Source organism: Equus przewalskii, chromosome X (genome assembly GCF_037783145.1).
Source record: "Equus przewalskii isolate Varuska chromosome X, EquPr2, whole genome shotgun sequence".
NCBI lineage: Eukaryota > Metazoa > Chordata > Mammalia > Perissodactyla > Equidae > Equus > Equus przewalskii.
In genome coordinates this window covers 55,628,018-55,655,263 of record NC_091863.1, presented here as the reverse complement: position 1 = coordinate 55,655,263, position 27,246 = coordinate 55,628,018, and the positions used below count along the sequence as shown (strand labels likewise).

General features: G+C 44.6%; 1 protein-coding gene and 1 long non-coding RNA gene across 3 annotated transcripts; one reads left to right on the top strand and one right to left on the bottom strand.

Moving 5' to 3' along the window:
- Positions 1 to 8,677, bottom strand: PIN4 (peptidylprolyl cis/trans isomerase, NIMA-interacting 4). Its single transcript, XM_070605144.1, has 4 exons — positions 8,522 to 8,677; positions 5,660 to 5,733; positions 833 to 952; positions 1 to 178 (listed from the first exon to the last, which is right to left on the bottom strand). Exons 1-4 carry the CDS (start codon positions 8,562 to 8,564, stop codon positions 20 to 22), a joined length of 396 nt encoding a protein of 131 aa, XP_070461245.1. The 5' UTR covers positions 8,565 to 8,677; the 3' UTR covers positions 1 to 19.
- Positions 8,678 to 8,788: 111 nt separating this feature from the next.
- On the top strand, positions 8,789 to 19,922 carry LOC139081081 (uncharacterized). 2 transcript variants are annotated; one of them, XR_011536042.1, is made up of 3 exons: positions 8,789 to 8,997; positions 14,296 to 14,376; positions 18,638 to 19,922. It is a non-coding gene; the product is annotated as an uncharacterized lncRNA (long non-coding RNA). The 2 variants fall into 2 exon arrangements; XR_011536041.1 differs by having other exon boundaries at positions 8,816 to 8,997; positions 18,610 to 19,921.
- Positions 19,923 to 27,246: the final 7,324 nt, after the last annotated feature.

The window sequence follows — 27,246 nt, the reverse complement described above, 5'->3', positions numbered from 1 at the left end:
TTCAGTCTTTCATACAATTTTATTTTCTTCCTTCCACCATAATAATATGATACCCAAATTTTGTCTTAACTGGAGGGTCTGTAAACACAGGCTTATCCAGCCCACTGATAGGCAAGGCAAATGCTGCTTCTTGAAATGGTCCCACCATGGACCCTCTGGTCATCCAACCCAAGTCGCCCTGCAAAACCCAAAAGATATGTGATGTCAAGTGGCCCTGAAGAGGGAATAGTTCTACTGTAGCTTGAGAATTTCCCAACACGAATGCTAAGGTTCCTAGGTTTATTCATCTGGGCTGCAAAGAAGTGGGCTTGACAAGGACAAACGGGTGGAAGAGGGCCAACCCTGGACTGAAGACCTACGCACTCACAATGTTACTGGGAGTCTGTTAGCTGTGGAAGTGTCACGCCTAGGTTTAGACAAAGGTGACCCACATTTAACTGTTTACAAGTTGGACATCTCTGCTTTTAAGATCTTTTTTTGAGGAAGAGTAGCCCTGAGCTAACATCTGCCCCAATCCTCCTCTTTTTGCTGAGGAAGACTGGCCCTGAGCTAACATCCATGCCCATCTTCCTCTACTTTATATGTGGGACACCTACCACAACATGGCTTTGGCCAAGCGGTGCCATGTCCGCACCCGGGATCCAAACCAGCGAATCCCGGGCCGCCAAAGTGGAACGTGCGCACTTAACTGCTGCACCACCAGGCTGGCCCCTGCTTTTATGATCTTTAAACCAAGATATGGCTAAAATTAATGGCACAACATAGAAGTAATCCCTACTGCTGGGTGTCCTCTGTGGGGGACAGATCATTTTAAATGATAAGAGCACCATACCCCTTGCCGGGCTTTATCTTCACTATATTGTGCAGCCACTTCATTGAATCTCATTCCAGACTTTAACTTTTCCATGGCTTCCATGATTCTTCCATGTTTTTCACACAGGATATGTCTGACCTACAAGGGAAAAAGTAGTATGTTCATATAATACTTGGAGACCCAAACGATTCTTTTCCTCACAGTGCAGCAGTCATATCTGATTACCGCCGTTAGTGAAAACCACATTAGCTGCTGGCAATGGAGAATCCTGGATGTCTGCCGAGCTGGGCGACGGCCACAACCCCATTTCCCACATGAAGAGAGTATCTCAGAACATCGACTTAGATGGAAAACAGGCACCTGGCTGTGGGAAGCTCCCAGCTCGCAGCTCTGACTATGTACCTCAATGGTAAGAGGAGGAAGAAACATGATCATGGTTGAGAGCTTGGGTCCTGGAGTCAAATCCCAACTCTGCTGTATATTCTTAGGTATGTTTTTAAACCTCTAAGTGCTTCCCCATTTGTGCACTGAGATAATAACAGTACCTATGTGTTCTCATAGGGTTGTGAAGATTAAGATAATGCAGCTAGCACCCAATAAAGGTAGCATTCATGAGTGTGGGAAATATATGGGAAAAAACCCCACTAGGAAACACCTTTTACCAAAAGAGGCCCAATGTATAAAGCCCCACCACAATTCGACACTTTGAAAAAGTATCATATGTTGAATATCAAGAATACTCAACCCTTGGGGCCAGCCTGGTGGTGTAGCAGTTAAGTTTGCACACTCTGCTTTGGTAGCCTGGGGTTCACCAGTTTGGACCCCAGGTGTGGACCTATGTATCGCTTACCAACCCATGCTGTGGCAGGTGTCCCACATATAAAAAATGGCGGAAGATGGGCACGGATGTTAGCTCAGGGCCACTCTTCCTCAGCAAAAAGAGGATGATTGGTAGCAGATGATAGCTCAGGGCTGATCTTCCTCAAAAAAAAAAAAAAAAAAAAAAAAACTCAACCCTGTAGAAGTCTTCAAATTTGACCTATGTTTCCATAAAGCCATGTTTTAAAAAAAAACCACTATATCCTTAAAAATGATTTTGTCAAGATATCTGTTTTGTAGGATTTCCCATTTTTCAAACAGAATTTGTTGTTCCATATCACAGGTGATACACTGGCGTAGGGGCTAAAGGTATCTCCCTTATAAATTTAGACACAAGTAAACCAAGGTTGTCCTCAGGGTTCAACTTCTAAAATTGAGGGCAAGGGAATCCTAGGCCCACAGGAGTAATTCCTGACTGGAGGAGCTACACAGGAGATACCAACACAGCAAAGGAAAGAATGTGTCAAAAAGCAGGGCTCAGAGAGGCAAATGTCTATAGGATGTGTCCAGCACTGTCCAGGGGAGGCAGGGACAAACAATCTGGACACCAGAAAGATCACATGGGGGACAAGGATGGTTCATCAGACCTTGACTCGGCCAGGGTAAAACAGCTTCTAGACTGCCTCCCTCTTTCTGCTTCCACACTCACAAAGCAACCTTCCGGTTCAATTACTGGGAAAGTGCACACGACATTCATGATCACAGGAAGGAGGTACCATCTGCCACCTTCTAGAGGAATAAACAAGTACTCTGGTTCGGACAATTTGACACGTTAGACACAACGAGTCTGTAGTGCCCGTGGGGTTTGCAATTGTGACTGACCAACTGGCAACCGGATAGACTGGTGTCTTAGAAGAGAGCCAAGCTATGGAGAGAACTTGGGAGCGATCGGCATGGAGGTAACAGCTGGCTGTGGGAGGTGGACAGATTACTCGGGGAGGCTACGTAGAATGAGAAGAGGAGGAAAGCAGGCTAAAGATCCCCGAGGATATTTTCAGAATGAAGGGAAAGATGCAGTGAAGAGGGAACGGTTGAAGACAGAGCAAAGAAAGGGTGGAGAAATGAAGGAGCAAGGTCTGGCATTCAGAACACTGAAAAATTAGTAAGCCTTAAAGGAAGAAGGTGAGCAGAGAGGGGAAGGGGCGGGGGTGAAGATAACTTTGTTGGTGGGGGTCTGGAGAGTCAGTGAGTTCCTGGTTACAGGTCTGGTTTCCATTTTCTTCTGAAAATTATAACAATATTTAAAAGTTAATGAGTACTTACTATTTGCTAGGCACTGTGCTATGCTTTACATGCATTATCTCGTGAAATCCTCACACCAACTCTGTGGGACTGGATCAGTGTTTCTCAATGCTGACAGCATATGAGAATCACCCCCAGAGCTTATAAAATACAAACCAAGGTCCAGGCCCCAGTCCACAGAGATTCTGAGGCAGCTGGTCTGGGCTGGGACCCTAGGCACTGGTAGTTTCCGAAGCTCTCCAGGTGAATCTGATGTACACCAGGGTTGAGAGCCACTAGACGAAGTTGTCTGCCTACTGGAGCAAGGTGGTGGATGACTTGAGGTGAGTGGCAAAGGACTGCCGAGCAGTACTGGGGCCTAGTTAAGGTTCGAGATCAGGAATTAGTGGCCCCAAATCCCCAAGGCTGTGTGACCCTCAAGTAGGCCCAGCAGTTCTGGGTTTCAGTGTAAAGAAAGTAGACCACTGGACTGACCCTGGGTTGCAGTTTGGCGGGTGGATGCAGCAGATGACCAAAAGGAAAAGCAGTCGGGCTCCTTGATACAATGTCAAGCCCTGTAATCTAATTTCCAGCTATCAGGACATACGGGGCTTAGAGAACAGCACAAAGCCTGGGAGAGGTGGGGAGAACAGGGAGGGCTCGAGGGCCTGGAGGTCTGTGTGCAGAGAATAGAACAGGACTGGGGGAGGCAGGAAGTGGAGGGGAAGGAGGGAAGCTGTGCTCGGCTGGTGGATTTCAGAATCTGGACAGCTCTAGTGACACAGGGCCAGGGTGGGCTCAGGAACGGGGTCTAAAGCAGAGTGGCAGGATGTAGAAGGAGCCTAGCCCCTAAAAGGCTGGAGGGTTTCCAGGTCCCTCCCCTGCTGGGGCCTGCACAAATCCTGGAAACAACCCCGTTGTCCTCTAGCAGGTGAACAAACACACTACGGCACTTCCATTCCCTGGAACACTACTCAACAACACAAAGGAACAGACAAGTGATACACGCAACAACTTGAATGAAAGCTCCAGAGAACTATGCTGAGTGAAAAAGCCAATCCCAAAAGGTTACATACTGTATCATTCCATTCATACAACATTCCTGAAATTACAAAATTACAGAAATGGAGAACAGCACATGAGAATCACCCCCAGTTGCTGTCAGGGGTTAAGGAGGAGGCAGAGGTAAGGGCAGAAGGGAAGTGGGCGTGGCTATAAAATGGCAAGAGGAGGGATGCTTGGGGTGATGGAACCATTTGGTATCTTGACTGTATCAACGTCAATCTCCTGGCTGTGCTATCGCACTAGTTTTGTAAGATGTTACCATTGGGGGAAATAGAGTAAAAGGTATATGTATTATTTCTTACAACTGAATGTGAGTCTAAAATTATCTCAAAGGAAAAAGCTTGACAAAAAGGTTTAACCCTAATTGACTTTCCTACCTAATTACATGCCACTCTTTTCTACATACCTCATGTACAGCCACACTGAACTTCTTTTTTTTCCAGAGAGGGCAAGATGCCTCTTTAAAGCCATATGCAGTGGAGCAGTCTCCTAGGTTAGGTGCTTGTAAAAGTCAGCACGTAAAGTGAAAACTGCAGATAGCCAAAAGTACTCTACACATCCCTTGTGAAGATACCATACTGGAGACCAATGTCGGCCCTCATTAAGCCCAACATAGCCTGTCTCCCCTAGCCGTGTTGTAGCAATGACCACTTCCTCAGCTAAACCCCAGACAAAGTAGCTGGTTTGTATTTTGGGGCCATTTCTTATGAAAACTTATCTTTGGAGACCAGAACCCCACTGTGCATGGCTGGATGCTCATACAAGAACGGAGGTCAACTATGGAAAAGCAGATTCACGTCTCCCATCTCATTCTCTCTCCGGGGCATAGGTTCACTGAGTAGAAAAGTGGGCAGAATGGCCCACAATATTTACATTCTCTCTCTTTTTCTTTGGGCTGCATGTGTATGGTTGGATTTATATGATGCAATTCTACTATCGCACTTCTCATACAACAATGAAATTTATTTCTTTACCTAACTGCTCCCAACTAGACTGTGACAACAGGGACCATCTCTTACCTGTTTTTCTTTTTGAATATCCAGAACTTAATGCACTGCTTGGCACAGGGCAGATGTCACTAAATCCTCATTGAATGAACGAATCAAAGTATGGGATCCCATATCCTGATTGGAACATGGAAATTGCCTTGCTATGCGGCACTAAATAGTATAGTTCTGTTTGCAGATTATATTTTTCCAGGGCAGACACTCCTCTGGGACTAGATCAAGTGCTTCAGGTAATTATTTGCAACTGTCTCCCACCCCCGTTTTCATGGTCAGGGCCTTGGCTTGGAGCTCACCAGTGGGGGAGCTATCTAATGAGACCTGTGCCTTTGATTGTTTATCTAAGCTCTTGGTTTTATAAAAGATTTCGTCCCGAGAAATAATTCATTTGCTTACTGGGAAGATCTAACTTAATACATTTTAAGGAACAATACTGAGGTATGAAGAAATTCTGGATGTCTGAGAAAGCAGTTGGGAAAATATTTAAAAGGAACTACTTTTCATAAATGAGATTGGTCCATATTTTCCAATTTGTGTTATCTTGATTTTATGTCAGTGTTAGGCTAGCCTCTTAGAATAGGTTTAGCATACTGTCTTTTCCTTTTATGTGTACCAAAATAATACATGTATATATGTTATTTATATTTAACATGCAAAAAAGGAACTAGTAACTCACCTTTACTGCATTGCCACCACCTTTGGGACCCTGAGCCTTCTTGTCAGAACTGTCACTCCCAGAGGCTGCTGCCCCTTTAGAAAAGAGATGACAGGTACTCATTTAAATTGCACCTTGATATTTACAGAAAGTTCCAACACACCAGGAGTTGATACTTCCATCATAGCACCAAACGTCAAAAGGGAATTCTGCCAGACACTTTACTACATCAAGCTAAATTAATCTGTGACAGAGGCCAGCCCCGTGGCCCAGGGTTTTGCCAGTTCGGATCCTGGGAGCGGACACGGCATTGCTTGTCAGAACATGTGGAGGTGGCGTCCCACATGGCACAACCAGAGGCACTCACAACTAGAATATACAACTATGTACTGGGGGTGGGGCTTTGGGGAGAAGGAGAAAAAAAAGAAGACTGGCAACGGATGTTAGCTCAGGTGCCAATATTTATATTAAAAAAAAATCTGTGACTCACCTCTCTTAAAACAGAAAATTCACACCCTACATAAACCCTTCATGGAAAATGGATACACAAGTGAGTGTGCTAATGGTTGAAAGAGTGCCAGAAGCCTGGTCCAGATTTTCTGGACCCAATTTAAAATCCTGCCTTCTAAGGGCAAACCCCTGAGCTCTTGTAAGATTTCTAATAAGCACTGCAACTGTGTATTTGAGTACTCACAATTCCAACAAGTAAAATCTCCAAGAACATATTTTAAATAAAGATCAAATTTCCCACCACTCATATATGGCTAAAGAATACATTCATGTCCAAATTTCCAGAGTCTCCTACATTACCCATTGATCTCTTCCTAAGAAAAGCTATTGCTATTCAGATTAACAACTATTGGCAGCATCTTACATTTTACTACTATATCAACTTCTGTGTTGATGGCAGCATATTTACTGTTAGAGGCTGATGTTCCTATGAACTATTGCTGGATTAAGTATTCAGTTCAATAAACATTCCCTAATACTAAGTTCTAGGCACTGGGGATACAAAGATGAAAAAGCCATGGTACCTTCCTTCAGGAAGCTCATATTCTACTGGAGAAGATGGATATGTACAGTTACGTAAACAGAATATTTCAGGAGAATAATCTGTGGACAGGGAGCCGTGGAATAACAGAGAGACATTTTAGCCAGCCAGGGAAGGTTTCCTGGATGAGTAGGAGCTCAGCAGGTGAAGAAAGGCCAAGGGTGAGGAGACACTCCAGGGGTGGGGAACAGCACCCTAGGTGCAGGAAACTACGGATAAAACCAAATCTGAGGTGGGAGTGCCGTGAGATGAGCCCAGGGGAGGGGGCTGAGGATTGGCGCATGAAGGCCTTTGGGCACCATTGAGGAACTTGGAATCTATCCTAGAAGTAATAGGTAGCCACTGAAAAGTTTTAATCAGGAGACTCCATCGTACTCGTCTTAGTATCTCCAATGCCCAGCACAATGCTTGGCACACAACAGCTGTTCAATAAATGTTCAACTAAACTGAAAACCCAAAATACCACCAAATGCCTAAGAAAACGTTACTGCTAAAGGAGTTCTATTACAACAGACTCTTAAGCGGGTTTGCTGCATATTCACTCTTGAACAATGCTGCCTATCCTGTCCTCTTCCCCGCAGGATACTGTCATCTTCTGATTGCCACCTCACTCCCTTTGATCAACTGAGGCCTCTGGCAGCAGCTTCAGGCTTCCTTTCCACCCTTGCTCCTGCCATCATCTTGGATGACCTCACCATTTATGCTGAAGAATCACACAACAACCTAATCTCACACTTCTGGACCGCCCACCCAAATGCCCATGCCCTCTCCTCCAGGCCGCCTGCTCCCAGGGGCACATGATAGAACTGTGCCACTCAGAACTGGTAATGCAGTCTCTGGCTACAACTTTGTTCTTCCAGCTTTCTCATGCCTCATTCCCACAACACTGACTCTTTGACTTCACAGAAACCACACCCCGCTTCAGTCCCTTTATCCTATGTTCCTCTAGACTATCAGACTTCTCCTTCCCTTCTCCAGCGGGACCCAGGCTTGATCATCTGAACTGCGTTCCCACTGGCACCCTATTTCTCTTGTGTTGCTATCCTTCGATTATCGTGGTCCAACAAAACTCCAAGGCTACACCTAGCTCTTTTCAATCCTATATTGTGGTAGTTGCACGGTCCTAGGTAAATCATGACTGTGCAGATCGTGTCCTCTACAAATTCATGGCCTGCAATCTCAGGTTCTCAGTCCCGAGGGTAATCCTTTGATCACTGTTTCATTCCCTCTCCCATCACCTTCGATGACTATTCCAAACCTTTACCACTCTCCCTAACGCCCCTACTCAGTCCCTGCCCCTCAATCTTAAAAATTACCCTTGTCTTCCACTTTCATAAGAAATTGAGGCCATTAAGTATGATTTCCTACAAGCTCCACCCCTTCCCCTCTCTCTGGCCCGTTTTTACAACCACACTCATCCTCGTCTCTTGCCCTGTGACCTCGCCTCTTTCACCTGTGAGCGTAAGGTGTCCCTTCTGCTATTCAAAGGTCAACTGCCCCACCTGTCCTGAACCCCATTTTCTCCCAAATCTCACTTTACTGCATCCTTCACGTCAGCCTCACTCCCAAGTTTTCCCCACTGTGAAGAAACAAACAAAATAAGACTTTCTCTTAATCCTTTGTTCTCTTCTAGCTACCACCTAATTTCCAGGCTTTTTCAATTAAAGCTTTGCAGAGAAGTCCACACTGATCGTCCTCAGCTTATTTCCTGGTCAGTCCTCTAGACACTGGCCACCCGCTGCCTCCGTCCGGGACCCCGGGAGTCGCCGGTCTGCTCTCTCCCCTCGCTCCTCACCCGACCCCATTCTCCCCGGTTGCTCTGACCGCTCTACCTTTCCCCGCTTTTCCAGAACCACTTTTTCCTTTGGGCGGCATCTGCGAAACTTGCCGTTGAACTCTAAAATGCTTCGGTTGCCGTACAAAGCCCCTTCAGGCCCCACGGGCATGTCCTCAACAAATGCCTGAAAGCGGCTTCGGAAGTGACCCTTCTTACTGCAGCTCCGGAAGCAGGCATATCTTGGGGCAGACCCAGTCCCTTAGCTCCCAGACCAATGGGGCTGAAGATGCCTGACCAATAAGAAGCTCGGGCCAGGTAGAGGGGCGGAGCCAAGGGGAGAACAGAGGCGAAAACCCCGCCTCTGCGCTTTTTGCTACTTCTTTCGCACGCTTTTGTTTGTGCCGGTGCTTCTGCTCCACGCTTCTTCCGCGCGTGCGTGGCGGGAGCCTGGGGGGCCTCTGCAGTCCCTCGGCGCCGGCTCTAGCCAATCCCGCGGGGCCGCCAGACAAAGGAAAAGCAGGAAGAGCCGAGGTGACTGCCCCCTCCTCCTGCCCCCGCCTACACCCAGGCCTGTCCGCCCTTCCAGTTTTTCTTTTCTAAGTTTTATTTTGCAGCTGTAGCTGATTGGGTTCAAAAGGTAGTTTTTTAAAAAAGGCGATCACCCCTCTTCCCCATTCAGAGCTCTGGCATGGAGAAAAACTGGAAGCAGTCTAAATGTCCCTCAGTAGGGTATTGCTTAAATCATGTTTCAAGCACGGAAAAGGATATGCGCCATTTAAAATAATGAGTATTAAGCTCTCTGTGTAGACAGGGGAAATGGCCTTAAGAAAGGTTAGAGACCAAGCTATAGAATGTGATTCCTTTTTGAAAAAGTATATAATATATGCATTTAAAGAGCAAGAAGGCTATGCAACAAAATGTGACCAGTGGTGCTAGTACAGGTTGTTGTGTATGTTTGTGTATTTTCGAAAATTTCTGTGATGGCGCAGCATAATATAGTAGTTAAAAGCATGGATTCTAGAGCCAGACCTCCTGGCTTCGAATTCCTGCTCCACCGTCTGGCTACTAGCTCTGTGATCTTGAGGAAGTTACCTCATCTCTCTTTGGCTCAGTTTCATCATTGGTAAAGTGGGGTTGATGATAATAGTACCACTTAGAGGGTGTTAAGAGATTTAAACAAGTTGGTATTTGTAAAGCACATAAAACAATGACTAGCTCATGGAGTGTTAGCTTAAGACGAATGAGTTTTGAATTTGTGCCCCTACACTTTCTCCCCTTACTCACAACCCCTCTTCCCCTAGTTTGTACATAAGGTCAGGGCTTTTCCTCCACTGCACAAGGGAGCTGTCCCAGCTTGACACTGCCAGCCAGAATATATAGGTCCTGCAGCTCAGAGTTTAGTTTTTGGATACAGGCTTGCTGGACTTGGGATACTTCATGTCCAAACCAGGGGATCAGGTATTTCTGAGACTGTGCCCACCCCAACTCATACATAACAAACAGCCCCCTCATTTTGTACTTTTGTGACTTCTGGACACAGCACGTCTTGGGCACTGCTTGTTTCGATTGGGAGTGATCAACTGTGGGGAACACATCCGGCACTGAGGGGATCATTGCTGCCCTCCTTCTGAGGTGGATCCCACCAGTGTACTGACTTTCCAAGTCTAGCTGGGAGATAGAGGGTAGGGTTTGACAATGACAGTGTGGCCTCATGTTCATTGGCTCATCTACAGCCAGGAGGCACCTTTACTTCTGGCTTTTCATAGAGAACAACCTTTCCTGCGACCACTGGCTACGGCAGTCTCGGAGTGGGAATGAAGCAGAGTTCAGATCCCAATCAAGAGCCAGCATTAAATGGCTGATGTGCCTGACAAATGCTTAGTGCCTGGGACATTGTGAGTTCTGTGTGTTCCAGCAGATAACAGCAACAACAATAACAAGCAAGCCTGTGCAAGTGGCTGAATTTGCCCAAGCAGTTCTTAAAGGCCAGTAGCTCCAAGGAGAAAAGGATGGGCGTAGGTCTGCCGGGGGTTTCAAGGTCAAAGTACTTTAAGACAGTCAGATACAAAATCATGTATCATCTCAACTATGCCGGATTCATCACAAAAAGATGTGGGATGGGGGTGAAGAGGATAAAATCTTAAGTGTTATTTCTGGAATGTGAGTTTATGGCTAACTTTCATTGTTTTCTGTTTATATTATATTCTGTCTATATCACTTGGCATGTATTTTTTTTATTCAAGGAAAAAAAGGCCATAAATGTTATTTGTAAAACAAACAACAGAAAAGCTAGCTTCTATACAGGGTTAAGCCTCCACCAGTCACTGGAGGCCGACTGAGGAGGAGTCTGTGGGGCAGAGTGACGAATGAGCAGAAGAGCAGGCAGGGGGGCAGAGAGGAGAAAACTTCAGCTTTGAAACCATGGTAACGCCTGCAGGAGTGTGCACAGTGAGTCAGAGCCAGGAATGGCCGCCGCTTGGATTTTCCATTAATTCTCTCCTCAAACTGATTCTTCCACGCATTTCTTAAACAAGGAAAACCAGGAAGGGAACTGACAGCCCTCTTCCCAGGACAGAGCTTCACAAACCTTGACCCAGACTCCCTGTCCCAGCCCCACCTGATCCACAGCCAAAGGGCTGTGGTTTCTTCCCCGTGTGAGATCCCAGCAGAGCTTATTCTGAAAGGGGAGCTTGAAGCAACACAACACAGAGATCCAGTTGATCCCATTCAGAGGCAGTCAACGCGTGGGGAGCTCTAGGCCCAAGACTCTGGGGACAAGGGTAGAAAAGGGTCACCTTTGGAAATTGAAACTAGGAAAAATCGTATGTGGTGGATGAGATCAGCCACCTGCAAAAGTAGCCACCCATTGTGGCACTTGGATGCAGGTTTATTGCTGATGGGATGGATATGGCTCCTGGGCACAGCCAGTGGCTGAAGAACTGCCTGCCTGGCATGAGCTAATCAAGCTTTGAACAACTGGTTTTTAAGGAAGGGCTTCAGAGAAGAAGATCCCGTCTATGTTTGTCCAGGATTGTCTAAACAAAAGAGCTGTGGTTTCTAAAGGACATTACTATTCCAGTATCTAGTGAGGTGGATTTTTTTTGGAGGTAGTGTTCGTTTGAGACAGTAGAAAACAACCAACACAAATGGCAAATGTAGCATGAGCCAGGCGCTTTCCCTTCATGAGCTCTCTTTGTTTTCACAACAGTCTGTGGAGAATCACCATTGCCGTTTTAGAGCTAAACAAACAGGCTTGGAGAAGTTAAGAAATGTGCTCAAGGTTTCACAGCTCGTGTGGCAGGGTTGGGCTCTGAACTCAGGCCTGACTTCCAAGATGATACCTTCTGCTTGATGACACTGCCCCAGGCTTTGCCATCCCCAAAATGAAATCTAAGAACACCGAGTTCCCTTTGCTCTGAGTGCGTGTTCTCTACGTCAGCCTCCCGGGAACCTGAGGCCTTAAAGGGGGGTACTCTGCCCAGGAGGTGCCAGGGCCAAGGTATGCCCCTACCATGGGACAAATAAGTTTTCCTCTGGTTTATGCATCAGTGTATTGGTCCTGAATAATCTGAAGGTGATTACCTCTGCCTACTGTGCTGGACCTCCCAAGCCTAGAAGCACAGAGGCGAGGAGAAGGAACATGGCATGGATAGGGAACAGTGGGCAGAACATTGTAGCCAAAGCAGAGAGGGGGAGTGGAGAAGAGGTCTTCTGTGTCCTCGCCCGCAGCAACTGGTCTCCATGTCTAGTGGATTCTGCCTCCTAAACAGCTCTTCTCCCTCGCCCCTCATCATTTTACAGTGAACACTGAACACTTTGCTCGGATTCACCACTCATCTCTTGTACTTATCCCTTGCCCTCTTCCCTGCTGCCTTTGCACATTCTCTGGACCATAGAAACAGCCTCCACGTTGGTCTCTCAGCTGTCAGTCTCACCCTCCTGCAAACTACCCTCCGCAGCATCTGAGATCTCTCAGAAACGCAGATCTAACACTCCCCCAGTTAAGACCCTTCACTGGCTCTCTGCTGTCTGAGAGCCTCCTTAGCCTGGAGTCCCAAGGGCCTTTCTGTTGACATCTGCAGCCTCATCTCTTGCTAGTCCCCACTGGGCTCCCACCATGTCAAGTTACCATTTACAGGCCTTCAAATGTATAGCACTCCCTTGAGATTCCATGCCTTTGCACATGCTGTTCTCTCTACCTGGAACGCTCTGCCCCCAGTTTTGATCTAGCTGACTCTTGCTTACCTTTCAAGACCTTTCCTCCTGGAAGCCTCCCCTGACACTCTTCTCCACCTTCCCACAGGCTGGGCTAGGCACTCCTCTGCGCTCCCAAAGCACCCTAGGCTTAACTCTAACATTTGTGTGGCTTTGAGTGGTAGTCCATGCTGTAGACAGCATAGACCGCAGTTTGTTTAACCATTCATCCATTGCAAAACATTTGGGTTGTTCCAGTTTGGGGCTATTACAAATAAAGCAGCTATAAACATTTGTGTACAGGTTTTTGTGTGAATATAAGTTTTCATTTCTCTGGGACAATTTCCAAGAGTGTAATTGCTGAGTTGTATGGCAATTGCATATTTAGTTTTGTAACTGCCATACTGTTTTCCAGAGTGGCTGTACATTTCACCTCCCTACCAGCAATGTGTGGGTGATCCAATTTCTCCACCTACTCGTCAGCATTTTGTGTCATCACAATTTTTTATTTTGGCCATTTGGTTAGATGTGTACTGATCTCTCTTTGTGGTTTTAATTTACATTTCTCTAATGGATAATGATGTTGAACATCTTTTTGTGTGTGTGTGTGTGTGTGTGTGTGTGAGGAAGATTGGCCCTGAGCTAACATCTGTTGCCAATCTTTCTCTTTTTTTTTTCCTCCCGAAAGCCCCAGTACATAGTTGTATATCCTAGTTGTAGGTCATTATAGTTCTTCTATGTGGGATGCCGCCACAGCCTGGCCTGATGAGCGGCATGTAGGTCTGTGCCCAGGAGCTGAACTGACGAACCCTGGGCCACTGAAGTGGAGTGCATGAACTTAACCCCTGAACATCTTTTCATGTGTTAATTTGCTGTCTGTATATCCTCTTCAGTGAAATAAATGTCATGTCTTTTGCCCAGTTTCTCATTGGATGTTTTTTTTACTGTTGAGTTTCAAGACCTCTATATATTCTAGATATGAGTACTTTGTCAGATATGTGGTTTGCAAATATTTTCTCCCAGTCTGTAAGCTTGTCTTTTCATCCTCTTAAGAGAGATTTTTGCAGAGCAAAAGACTTTAACTTTTTTCTTTTATGGATCATGCTTATGGTGTCATGTCTAAGAACTCTTTATCAAGCCCTAGGTCCCAAAGATTTTCTCCTGTATTATCTTCTGAAAGTTTTATAGTTTTATACTTAAATCTATAATTTAGTTGAGTGAATTTTTATATAAGGTGTGAGGTTTAGATTGGAGTCCTTTTTTTGGCCTATAGATGTCCAATTATTGTTCCAGCATCATTTGTTGAAAAGCTATTCTTCATTAAGTTGCTTTTGCACTTTTGTTAAAAATCAGTTGGTTCTACTTCTGTGAGTCTGTTCTGGATTCTCTGTTCTGTTCCACTGATCTATGTGTCTATCCTTCCTGCAATAGCACACAATATCATGCAGTCTTGATTAGTGTAGCTACATACTAAGTCTTAAAATTGGGTACAGTGATAAGAAAACTGGAAAGAGGGCTCACTGATTTGTTGTTTCCTGTCTCTCAGGGATCGCTGTCCTTCATTTTCTGATGTCCATTGTCTTGAAAACCATAATCCATAGTTTCATATATTCGGTCTGTTTGTTGTTATTTCAGACAGGAGGATAAACCTGGTCCCTGTTACTCCATCTTGGATGAAAAGGAGAGTTCTGAACTTGGTATAAATGGCACCATCTAGTAGGTATTCCTCTGTATCTGGCTTCTTTTGTGAGTAGCGGCAGTTATTTTTCTAATTGCTGATAGTATTCCATTGTATGAATATTTTCTTTTGTTTTAATGGCTGCATAGAATTCCGTTGTATGATGTATCATAATTTATCTAACTGGTTTCCTATTGATTTACATTTAGAGATTATTTCTGGTCTCTTGCTATGGCAAACAATACTGCAATGAATATCTTGAATGTATATTTTACACAGATGTGAGATATCTGTAGGATAGATTCCTACACATGGAACATTTGGGGCAAAGGATATGTGCATTTTGAATTTTGATAGTAGTTGCCAAACTTCCTCCAAAGAAAGAGGACCAGCTAGCACTCCCACTGACCACTTGTAAGGGAGCCTGTTTCTCCACTAACCTGTTGTTCTTAAAAGAGCTGCCTTGATGACTTAATTAGCTAATAGTATAACAAAATCTTCCTATAAAATTTTTTCTCTGTATCCAGGCCATAGAACTGCCTCAGGAAGGGAAGTCCCCATCTAGCAAGGGTCTCTGATTACTTCAAAAATAAACCTCCTTCGGATCCCATCCAAGGCCTCTGGCCTAATACTAAATTGGCTTTATAGGGAACAGTGCCAGGGCAAGGTTCCAGTGTGGTAGTCTTTGCTCTGCTGAAATGAGATTTCTTAAGCAAAGTAAATGAATTACAGGCCTTCGTGGGGACTTACATCCTTTGGGACTAGGATTACACCCACAACATTTCCAGATAGTAATTGTTTTTAGCAATATTGGACATGTTCCTCTTTTGTAACCTCAACAGAATGCTTTCTCTGAAAAGGATATGAAGTTCACATGGTCTAATGGGTCATTTTGGTGTCTCAAAGTTTTGCCTCTTCTAACTTAATGATGTCAAAGTATGCTAGGTCTGCTTTAAGAGGTTAGTATGAGTCAAGTAGTAAGCAATGTTAATTGACTTAAAATAATACAAAAAGTGATGTGTGATGCATCTGTATATGTGGGTAAGTTTATAGTGAGTATAGCGAGGGTGTCACTGGAGCCCAGCTGTCTGGGTATGAATCCCAGTTTCGTCACCTACCAGCTGTAACATCAAGGTAAGTTACTTAACATTCCTGGGCCTCATCTGTAAAACAGGGTAATACGAGTGTCTTCCTCATAGGGTGTTGGGAGATTAAAAGAACTAATTCAAATAAAGCACTTAAAACACATGGTATGCTCTCAGCAAACAAACAATTATTATGTTTGCGTGAGCCAGTATTTTTCCTGTTTTGGCAAAATGTATTAATTATCAGAATCAAAGCTCTGTGAGATGGCGTCCTGGTGGATGGTGAGGTGTCTTACAGTGCAAGGTGCCTTCTAGCAAAACCTATGAGAACCTTTAGGAGCCACTCCAAAAGCAGAGGAGCAAGACTCACACACACACAGAGACGTGCTTAACAGCAATGAACAAATGTTCATAAAGACAGTTTATGCAGAGACGCAGAGAAAGCACCTCCGAGGGTAACTCCGCTGTAACCTTTTATTCCAGGTATTTGCCAGTGGGGCTTATTTACTCTAATTAGACACATGAATAGGCTAGTTGGAGGGGCAGGGCGAGGGCCACAGCTGGAAGCTGAACGGAACTGACTGAAGTATGGAAGTGTAAACAAACAGGGTCAAAGTTCAGGGATAGATTGAACAAGGGGGACGAGAGGGGAAGTGGATTTTGCGTAAGGTTTACACATCTATCTCCCTTTAGACTGTGAGTGACGTGAGAGCAGGGGCCTCATATATTAACCATCTCTCTAGGTTAAAGATGATTCAGTAAATATTTGTTGATGGAACTGAATGGAATTAAAATTAAACAGGCCAGGAATGGTGTCAAGGATTTCAAACCGAGCAGGAGAGAACAGGCAGAGTGGATTCCTACAGGGTGTCTGGGAATAGTACCCCTGAATGCATCAGAGACAGATGGATGCACGAAATTGGCAAAACACCATTAGAAAAAAACAGACAACAAAACATTGCAGAAAATTTGGAAAAACTTTCTCTAATCCTATCTTACTACTAACAGCTACTGTCAGTTTCGTTTGTTCCCTTGTAGTGGTGGTGTTGTGGTGGTTGTCCATATGTATATTACTTTTCATTCATTGATTCATTCAACAAATGTTTACTGAGCACACGTGCCAGGCACATTCTGTACATGTGTGCACGGTTGCGCTCATAATTTGCATGCCATTTTGTAGCCTGCCTTTCCACTTACTGTAGCATAAGCCAGCATTTCCCCCAGTGTGTTTTGCTGAGCACAAGTCACCCCATGACCAAAAGGTTCCGTGGTCAAGAAGGCTTGGGAACACCATAGTTTAGAGCCCTCCTCTTGGCAGTTCACAACTCAATTTCTTTTCTTAGTTGTTCCTTCTCTGCTGGATGCCCAAACATTGGACAGCCCCAGGGCCCATCCTGGCCCCTCTTCTCTTCTCTATTTACTTTTGCTCCCTAGGTGAGCTCATCCAGTCTCAAGGCTTAAACTATTGATGTTCTTTCTTTTTTAAATCTACAACTTTATTGTTTTTTCTAGTTTCATGGAACAGTTCAACATCAACATTTACCTCATTTCAAACACACACACACTCACAGCATGGTATTGTATGGATGTACTGGAACTTGATTTGGGTTTCTTTTGTTTTTTGTGTGGTTTTTTGGGGGGTCGGGGAGGAAGACTGATTCTGAGCTAACATCTGTTGCCAATCCTCCTCTTTTTGCTTGAGGAAGATTGGCCCTGAGCTAGCATCTGTGCCCATCTGCCTCTATTTTGTACATGGGATGCCACCACAAAATGGCTTGATGAGCAATGTGTAGGTCTGCACCCGGGATCTGAACCCGTGAACCCCAGGCTGCCCAAGCAGAGCGTGCAAACCCAACCACTGTGCCACCGGGCGGGCCCCCAATTCCTCTCCAGCCCTGACCACTGCCCTGAACTGCCGATCTGTATATGCAGAGGTCCACCTGGCATCACCACATGGATGTCTAATAAGCAACTCAGATTTAATATATATAAAGCATAAGCACTCATTCCTATGTCCCTCTCAAACCTGCTCTTTCTCAGATCGTCACCATCCATGCAGCTGCTGAAACCCAAAACCTAGGAGTCATTCCTGACTCCTTCCTTTCGCTTGTCGCCCACTTCCAACTCACCAGCCAGTCTGGTTGGCTCAATATTCAAAATATAACCCAAATCCTTCCACTTCTCCCCATCTCCATGGTCACCACCCTAGCCAAAGCCACTGTCCTCTCTGCCTGGCTTGCTGCAGTAGTCTCTTCATTGGTCTCCTGCCTTTATTCTTGCTTCATTCCAATCTGTTCCCCACAGAGCAGCCAGGATAGTTTTTAAAAAATCAGATCATGTCAGTGACCCTCCTAAAACCCTCCAATGGCTTTCCTTTGCCCTTAGAATAGAATCCAAACTCCTTACCGTGGTTGCTGTGCTCCACTCACTATCCGCCAGTCATGCTGGGCTTCTTTCCGTTCCTTGAAAACAGCAAACTCTCTCCCTCCTTGGGATCTTTGCATTTGCTGTTTCCCAGCCTGGAAGACTCTCCCTTCAGGCTCCTTGAGGTCTCGACTCAAAAGTCACACCAGAGGAACCTTCTGCAATGAACCCATCCAGAGTAGCCCCCTTTCCCAGTTCCCGTCTGTGGTGTTGCCCTGTTAATTGCCCCCACTGCACTCACTGCAGTCTGAAGTCATTTGGGGTATTTATTTGTATCTTCCCTCTTCTGACTGGAAGATAAGCTTCATGAGGGCAAAGATCTTGTCTCTCTGGTTCACTGCTGTATCCCCAACACCTAAGTGTCTGACATACCCAGTAAATCCTTGTTAAGTAAGTGAATGTGTAATAAAGGCTCTGAGAAGTTCTGTAGTAAAGAAACCTCCTAAACCTGGTATTTAAAAACCCAGTTAGTAATGTCCTATGTGTTTGGGGAAAAAAACACTTCAAGAAATGCTAGCAGAAGTATTTTTTTTCATGTTGCAGTGTAATGGAGTGAAAATAACAAAGGTTTCATATTCAGACAGGTACGTACTCAAATCTTAGTTCTGCCTCTCATTAGCTGTGTGATATCTGGCAAGTTAATCTGCTTCTCTGGGCTTCAGTTTTTCCATATTTATTTATTTATTTAAAGATTGGCACCTGAGCTAACATCTGTTGCCAATCTTACTTTTTTTCCTTTTTTTCTTTTTCTTCTCCCCAAAGCCCCCCAATACATAGTGATATATTCTAGTTGTAGGTCCTGGTTGTGCTATGTGTGATGTCGCCTCAGCATGGCTTGATGAGCGGTGCCACGTCTGCTCTCAGGATCCGAACCCCCGAACTGGGGAAACCCTGGGCCGCTGAAGGGGATCACGCGAACTTAACCACTCGGCCACGGGGCCGGCCCCAGTTTCTCCACATTTAAATGGAAGTAACAACAAAAACCTTTGGAAGTGGTTGCATTAAACTGATAAGTAATGCATTTAGTATAAGACGTGAAAAAGTATCACTCAATAAATCTTAGCTTCCTTCCTTCTCCATTATTATAATTATGATTTTTACTGAGTGGTGCCTAACAAAGTTTATTCAGTGTTTTCCTCATTGAGGGATAATTGAGTCACTTTTCGACTCATTCATATGGCCTTTTGCTTTCTTTGCATAATTTTCCTAGCATAGATTCCCTGAAGTAGGCTTACTGAGTAAAATGGCATAAGCATTTAAAATTTCCTGATGCATATTGCCAGATTTTATTTTAAAAGGATGATATTTATTCCTAGTGCTAGCAGCCAGTAACCATGCATCAGTTTGGTACTCTTTCCAGCCTGACATACTGTAACTTCTTCCGCCTCCCCTCAATTTTGCTACTGTAATGGGCAAAAAATGGCCATTCGGTTTTTAAAATTTTGTGTGTCTTTGCTCATTAAGGAAAAGTAGACATTTTCCATATGTTTGCCTCCTAATAGTATTTCTTCTCAGCTCTTTGTGCCTTCGCTCATTTTTCTCTTGTGCGAGGATATTCTTATCACAGCTGCCAGGACACGTGCTGGAGGCTCTCAGCCCTACTCTGATGTGTCCTGCAGAGCAGGAGTGGATAAGGGTTGGCACTGCCGTCCGCTCCCTTTTGGAAATTTCGGAACTTCTTCTCTCCTGGTTTGCTGCCTGCCCTGTCTCTTTCCTAGACTCCTTTTCCTCCGGCCCTGCCCTTAAGTTTGGTGTAACTCAGAATTGTATCCTGGGTCTTTAAAAAATGTTCTTATTGTAAAATATGTCATACATACAGAAAAGTGCTTAAAACAAATGTACAGTTTGTTTATACTCTTGAAAAAATAGTTCCAAGGGTCCAAAAATAGAACTTTGCCAGCACCCCAGAAGCGTCCCTGTGTCCTCCCCAATTACAGTTTACCCTTCCTGCTTTAAGGAGCCATACTCTTAAGTTTTATGATAACAATTTCCTTGCTTTTCTTTATAGTTTTATCATCTATCTATGCATTTAGTTCTGCTTGTTTTTGCATTTAAATAAATGGAATCGTACTGTCCATGTTCCTTTGTGTCTTGCTTGTGTCGCTCAACTTCACGTTTGTGTGCTCCATACATGTCGTTGCGTGTGGCTGTGGTTTAATTGTCATCACTGTGTAGTAGTCCACAGGTTATTTGTTCTCCTCTCGATGGGCTGTTGTGTTGTTTCCACTTTGTGCTGTTATGTGCAATGCTGTTTGGAATCTTCTCTGTATCTTTCGAGAAAGATATGTACATATTTCTCTGGGATATATAGCTAGGGGTGGAATTGCTGGGTCCTGGGGTGGGGATAGCTTCAACTTTAATAGATAAAGGCAATCTGCTTTCCAAATTGGTTGACTCAATTTAGATCCCCACCAGCAGTGTATCAGAGTTTCTGTTCCTCCACATCTTCCTCAACACTGGTTATTGTCAGACTTAGAAAATATTTTGTCAGTCTGGTGGATGTGAAATGGCATGTCATTGTGTGTGTGTGTGTGTGTGTGTGTGTTTGTGTGTGTGTTATAGCTTTATTGAGGTATAACTGATGTACAACAAACTGCACATGTTTAAAGTGACAATTTGGTGAGTAAACATCCATGAAACTAGAATCACTATTCAGATAATGAACATACCCCTCCCCCGCAAAAGTTTTCCCCTGCCCCTTTGTAATCCGTCCTCCCTCATTTCTTTGATGATAGATGAGGTTAAGCACCTTTTCACACTTATTGAGTAATTGGATTTATTCTTTTATCATGAGCCCATACAAGTCTCTTGCCCATTTTTCTATTGAGTTTTTGGTCTGTTTATGACTAATTTGTAGGAGTCTTTTGTGTATTGTGTTGGTTATATATGTTGCAAATAGCTTTTCCTTTTCTGTGGCTTGCCTTTTCACTCTTTAAATGCTTTCCTAATTTTAAAGTAGTTGAATTTTATCGCTTTTCCTTTATAGTTAGTGGGTTTGTGTCTTAAGAAATCCTTTTCTACTCTGAAGTCATGAAGATATTCTCCTACATTATCTTCCAAAAGCTTTATATTTTTGCTCTTTGTATTTAGGTTTTTGTCTACCTGCAACTGATTTCTTGGTATGGTATAGGCTCATTTTTTATCATGTGAAATAAGTAAAATAGAATGATAGGCTTCTCAATATTTATTGAGCCCCTGCAGCAAGAAATAAAATGCGGAACAAAGGGATACAGGAGAAGTTTACGTGGTAGAATCTGCAAAGCTTATTGGATGTAGGAGAGAAAAGCAGACATTTAAGATGCCCAGGCCTCTGGCTTGTGCAGATGAGTGAGTGGTGGTATGATTCACTGAGGTGGGAAACACAGGGAGAGGAGTAGTAGGTGTGCATGAGACCACCCAGGGAAAGCTGGTAATGGAGAAGGGGGAGAAGGCCTGGGAGACAGGCCTGAGGACTCTAAGGCTCACAGGCAGAGTGGAGGATGAAGCAAAGGAAATTCTGAAGGAGCAGTCAGCGGCAAACCCCCGGGCCGCTGAAGTGGAACGTGCACACTTAACCGCTGAGCCACCGGGCCGGCCCCTGCCTAGTCCATTTTATTCCTGGTATTTTATGATGGATTGACATCCATTTGCTTATGTGATGTGCCCTTGGAGAGGGTTTGTTAATGGGCATTAATGAGGCTTGTGAAACACCAAAGTCCAACTAAGGCTACTAGCATGTATCATATGATGGTGACTACAATTTAAGAAAGCTATAAACCTAATAAAATGAACCATAATATGTCTAAGGTAAGGAGTGGGAATCAGAAAATAAGAATTTGTAAGAGTTTAATCTGTACTGCTCTTGGGAGAGAGACACCTGTGATGGACACAGAACTTCAAGGGTGGACTTGTTGCCCCGCTGCTGGGAGTGCTGTCAGCAAAGAACCTTCTTGAGCCGTCAGTTCCTTTGGGGACGGCCTCAACTGGAGAAAGGTGCCTTACCCAAGGTCAGACCCTTGGTGGGGTGGCCCAGAGCTAGTGACTGACTGAAGCAGGAGCATGAAGGCTTGCCTTTGGCCCAGCACAGGACAACACTGACAGGTCATTTTAACACCAGAGCTCACTATTGAGTCTGCCGAGGCTTTGTGGTGCCTGCATTGCTGCCCTTCTTTCCTTCTGCCTGAGCCTGTTTCCTTCCCTTCTCTCCCACGGATGTCCATCCCAAAGGCAGTCCATAGTAAACATCCTGCACACCACGCTCCGTCCCAGAGTCTGCTTCCCGGGGGACTCACCCTGCCACAACACCTTGATGCAGGGGTCACAGGCTCAAATGTCTTCAGAGGCCTGGCAGAGAATATAAGTGAACGAAGCTAGTTGAATTTAACAGGGAGTGGTGCGGAACTTGGTAAATTGGAGAGATTGTGCCCTATCTAAATTCAAAAAAATTGAAAAATAACATTGTGTACTCCGGACAATGTGTGTGAGCCCAGTTCAGCCTGCAGGCCTCCTGTGTGTGACCTGTGCTTTAAAGGTGTGCTCTCTCTTTGGCTAATTAATCTATCAGACCCTGCCTTTGACATGTTTTTTGTGAGTTTGGTCAGTGTGGGTCAGTCGCTAAAAGCTTCCCTAGTTCACAGTGTGGCGGCACAAGGAGGCTCTGATCCTGCAGAGGTGAGCACTAGACCTTGAACTGCAGGGTACCCCTAAAGTACTGCTTGCCATGGGGCCCACCTAGAGCCAGGCTCCTTCTCTGATCTTTCTCTTAAATCTATTTTTTTTTTTAAGATTGGCACCTGAGCTAACATCTGTTGCCAATCTTTTCTTCTTCTTCTTCTTTCTTCTTTTCTTCTTCTTCTTCTCCTCAAAGCCCCCCAGTAGATGGTTGTATATTCTAGTTGCTGATCCTTCTGTTGTGCTATGGGGGACGCCGCCTCAGCATGGCTCAATGAGTGGTGCTACGTCCGCCCCCAGGATCTGAACCGCAAAACCCCGGGCCACCAAAGTGGAGCGCCCAAACTCAACCACTTGACCACGGGGCCGGCCCCTCTTTATCTTAAATCTTAACACCTGCTATTGTCTGAGAGTAGCTCTGGTCCCTCTCCCTTCCCTTGTAAGCTTTCTAGGTTGTATCCAACTGTGTTGTGTCTTTTTGGAAGAGCAGCCTGGTGGTGACAGGGGTCATGAGCTAGCCTGGGGCCTGGGGAGGCAAGATGCTGGCTGCAAGGGCCTCAGCCTTAGAGGCCTGGGCCAGTTGGGAACAGAGAACCAAGCTCCTTCTGGATGGGAGTTGACTCTTGAATATAGCTGTCACCACCTGCATGGTGGGACCGTACCCTTTTTGAGGGATGTAAGTGATTTGGGCCACATCTGGTCTGTGCTTTTTGCTCCTAACCCACACACTCAGGTCTGCCCTGCTTCATTGAGCCAGAGAACAAAGAGGGAGTGCATGCCCTGAGCACAGTTGCTATGGCAACCTCCTCCCATCAGGAGCCTGGCAACTGCTGCCCACTTCATCAGAGCCTCGCCTTGTCTGCGGCCCCTTGTTGCCTCCATGAGCAACTGAACTTGAGTCCCTGAGATGAAGTCCTCGAACATGGATTACCTGCCCATATAGCTTAGATTCACGGCTCAGTGGACCAGGTTTCTGCAAGACTGTGTCCCGCCTATCTGTTTTGTGCTCTCAGGGGTTTGTGAGAATCAAATCCCATGTGTGTGGGCCCCACACTTGTGTGGTTGGTAAAACATGCTCATAAACTGGGCTTAGTGACTGAACGAAGGCATCATTGCTACAATGAAGACCAGAGGGTGAAACAGAAAAATTTTATTTTAAGAAGACACAAACAGCTTTAGCTCTATAAAGAATACAGTTCAATTGCTGGTAGCAAGCCAGTAAGGAATGTTTTCTGTTTTTAAAAAGAAAGACAAGAAAAACTCTTTGTAATGTCACCCCACAGAGGGCTCCCTTCCATTTTGTGTTGGAATTCTAAAAGACTGGGATTATGATCTCTTCTAGTTTCTGCTGTTTCTTGAAACTTTTATCCAGGGACAGATTCTTATCACTGGGGGAATTGCCTTATCTCTACTTTCTAGTTTAGGACACTGGTCTGTAAATTCCTGCCTCTCTTATTTTTCTTAAGTGCATTGTTGGCACTCAGTAAGCATTGAGCCATAAGTGCTAACTGAACAAGAGTCCATTCCCTGACCATGCATAGTAGGACTAGCCAATCTTCCATCCTCATTTTGCTTTGGCAAGTGTAGTCCTTTTGCTGCCTTAGAGTCCAAGGCACAAGTCTTGTTCCCTTCCTAAGTCCGGAAATCCTAAACAAAAGGCAGAAAGAAACCGTTTCATGGATGCTTTTAGATAGGGAAATCCTCAAAGTTACTCATGTCTCTGACTTTTTAAAATTTAGATTTCAGTAAGTGGGTAGATCCCTGGGCTCAAATGACAGAAAGCAAGCTAAAGGTCCTACAAAGGAATTTGCTTAGATGGGAAAAACTGCAGCCTGAGAGGTGTGTCTGAGTGACTGAGTCCATAGCTCTCTGTATGTCGGCCTGTCCAGAATTGCCACAGAGGAGTTTCTTGAAATGGCTTCCTGGGAGAAGGCAGCACAAGCCAGTGGAAAGGAGGTTTCAAAAGACAAGAAAAGAAAAATGCCTCAGGAGCCCCCACTAGCCCCTTCTCCTAACCAGGCTCATCAGACCTGGACTGGACCAGAGAATTGATGAGAGCACTGGGTGGGATGTGTGTGTGATCCGTTAGTGAATAGGGCCTTCACAGTCCAAGTGGAGAAACCATGCTCTTACACACAGGCCCATACCTTCTCATTCACTCATATCCCCAAGTGTTTACACGAGCAAACGTGAAAATGTGAATCTGAGCTTTAAACCCCCAAGCAGCATGAGAGATAGAGATGGGAGTGAGATGGAGAGAGATGTGAAGAAGCTTTAGGGAATCCTTTTAGAGGTTCAGAAGCCCGGAGGCCACGGTGTGCTGAATGCCTGCTTGTTATGGTGCCGCATGGAGCATCCCAAGGGGTCCATCTTGGGGGCTGGGGGCCAAGGAGGCAGGGGTTTAGGCAGGGAAGAACCATGGGCACAGAATACCTTCTGTACCTCATTGGTTTTCTTGCTGGGGCTGAGTCTAGAACAGGTCCTAATCACATTAGAAATTGGACACATGGACATTCTGGGTTTTAAAACCAGTCGTTGGAACCAAGAGAGCTGGTGATTTCCCTAGGAAATTGTAGACTGGACTGGAATCTCATTGCCTGGGCCACCAAACTTTCCAGAGACAGCCCTAAACTTGTGATGGCAGCATGGGGCAGGGCAGGTGAGATAACCCAGGGCAGGGGTCCCCAACCACAGTTTGGGGGAGTAATCATGGGACAAAAGAAATAAGAAAACTCAGAAATCCATTCTTTCCTGCCAGCTTACCCCAAACTCGAGGAAGCAGAGGCACACTGGATAACCAGGACAGGAGGTCTGGATAGAAGAATGAGGGTTTCTACACTGAGGTAGTCAGTGAGAGAGTGAGAATGAGAGAGAGAGAGAGAGAGAGAGAGAGAGAGAAAATGAGAGAGTCCATGAAGGGCACCCTATCGAAGAGTAGTGGTTGGCATATGTGGCCCCTCTCCAGCCCACTCTGTGCAGACTGGTCTGACAAAGCAGTAGGTAGGAGGGCAGTGAACCACATCATCCAGTACACAACCTAGTTATCACATGGGGTCAGTCACAGAAATGCCTGTCCCAGAAGATAGTCTGGGCCAGGGGTCAGCAAACTATGACAGGTGGACCAAATGCAGCCTGCAGCTTGTATGGCCCAAGAGCTAAGAATGGAATTTACATTTTTAAAGTGATAGAAATAACAACAAAGAAAAAGAATATGGTGCAGAGACCATATGTGGCCCCAAAGCCTAAAATAGAGTCTATCTATCTGGCCTTTTACAGAAAAAGTTTGCCAACCCCTGGTCTAGATGGTGGGAAAAATCCCACCAATCTCTGAGCATTTCTGAAAAGGGAAAACAGAGGAGGTCCAGGAAAAACAAGGGAATAATGGAAATAACTGGAAATACCACTCCACGTGACTAGGACAGCCCTAAAGCGTCACTGCCTCCAACGCCACAGAATAGTGAGGTACTCGTGAACTATGGAAAGAAGCCCAAGAATAGATAGAGAGTCACACTAAGGAGCATTAGGCAAAGAATGTTCTGGACAAGAGACTGCATGCAGAGCTCAGTACTGATTAAGCAATTCTGTTATTGTTTGATAAGGTGGAGATAGAGATTGAGCCCAGGGACTGACAAAATATCAAGCTAGGTGAAGTTTCTAGAACACAACTAAGTATCTTATGAGCATCGAATGGTCTGAAAATATCTCATAAAGTTTAAGAAGGGAAGGATAAAGTAGATTCTAGGGAAACCTATATTGGTTTGCCCTACTTTAAATAAACACCAATTACAGAAGTTCACACTAAAAAAAAAAAGTAGAGACATTAGGGGACATTGACAAGAGGATTCTTCGTTTTTCAAAAGAAGTCACCAGAAGATTCCCTCACATAGGAACCTTCTCTACTAAAAAATGGAATTTGATCTATAAAAATCCATTTATCAAATAACTTTTAGGGAAAACATCCGTCGTACAAAGTAGGGTACAAATAATGACTCTGGAGGGAAACGAATGTTTGTACGCTGAAAATCAGATTTGTCTTTGGATTCATGAACTAAAGAACTCTTGAGCATTTTTCCTTAAAGCATATGTACTAGTTCACTGAAATACCTGGGAAATTCATGTATCATAAAAGTAGAAGCCAGCTGTGGGTCTTCTATAAGTGTAGTGCTTTAAATGAAAAAACACTAGGCCCAGAGACGAGACCTGGGCCTGAGGCTCGGCTTTGACACTGTGTGACCTTGTGTAAGTTATGTGACCTTTCTGGGCCTCAGTTTCCTCATCTGTAAAGAGATTGGTCCCTTTCAGCTCTAACATTCCATGACTACAGATAAATATAGAAATAAGATAAATACAACAATCTAGAAATAAGAAATATTCCCCAAAGTAAGCTTTGGAGTCAGTAGAAAAGAGTAGCAATGAAATATAATAAAAAGAATAAAATTTTAACTACTAGCCAGAGTAAATATATCTCATTTAAAAATTAATGAAAAGATTTGTAATTTACAATTGATCAGGAGAGGTAAGAACATACATATTGATATTTCTTCACCATCATACATATGGAGAAGGAAATGAGTTTGGGGTGAATTGTACAATGAGCACGATGCTGCATTTGCATGCATAACACTTTATAAAATTGGACATTAAAAAAAGCTCAACACCATGTAGGGAATAAATTTCTATAAAGCTTGGCATTAAAGAGAGGCTAAGAGTCATTAACTGGTTGTTCCAGTTCAGATTTTGTTTGTGGAT

Bases quoted from the DNA above. Each gene is read 5' to 3' on its own strand.
- PIN4 (XM_070605144.1), bottom strand. From the start codon at position 8,564: ATGCCGCCCAAAGGAAAAAGTGGTTCTGGAAAAGCGGGGAAAG. The intron at 5,734-8,521 runs GTAGAGCGGTCA...TCTTTTCTAAAG, and splicing joins TTCTGGAAAAGCGGGGAAAG to GGGCAGCAGCCTCTGGGAGT. The intron at 179-832 runs GTATGGTGCTCT...TGGGTTTTGCAG, and splicing joins AAGATAAAGCCCGGCAAGGG to GGCGACTTGGGTTGGATGAC.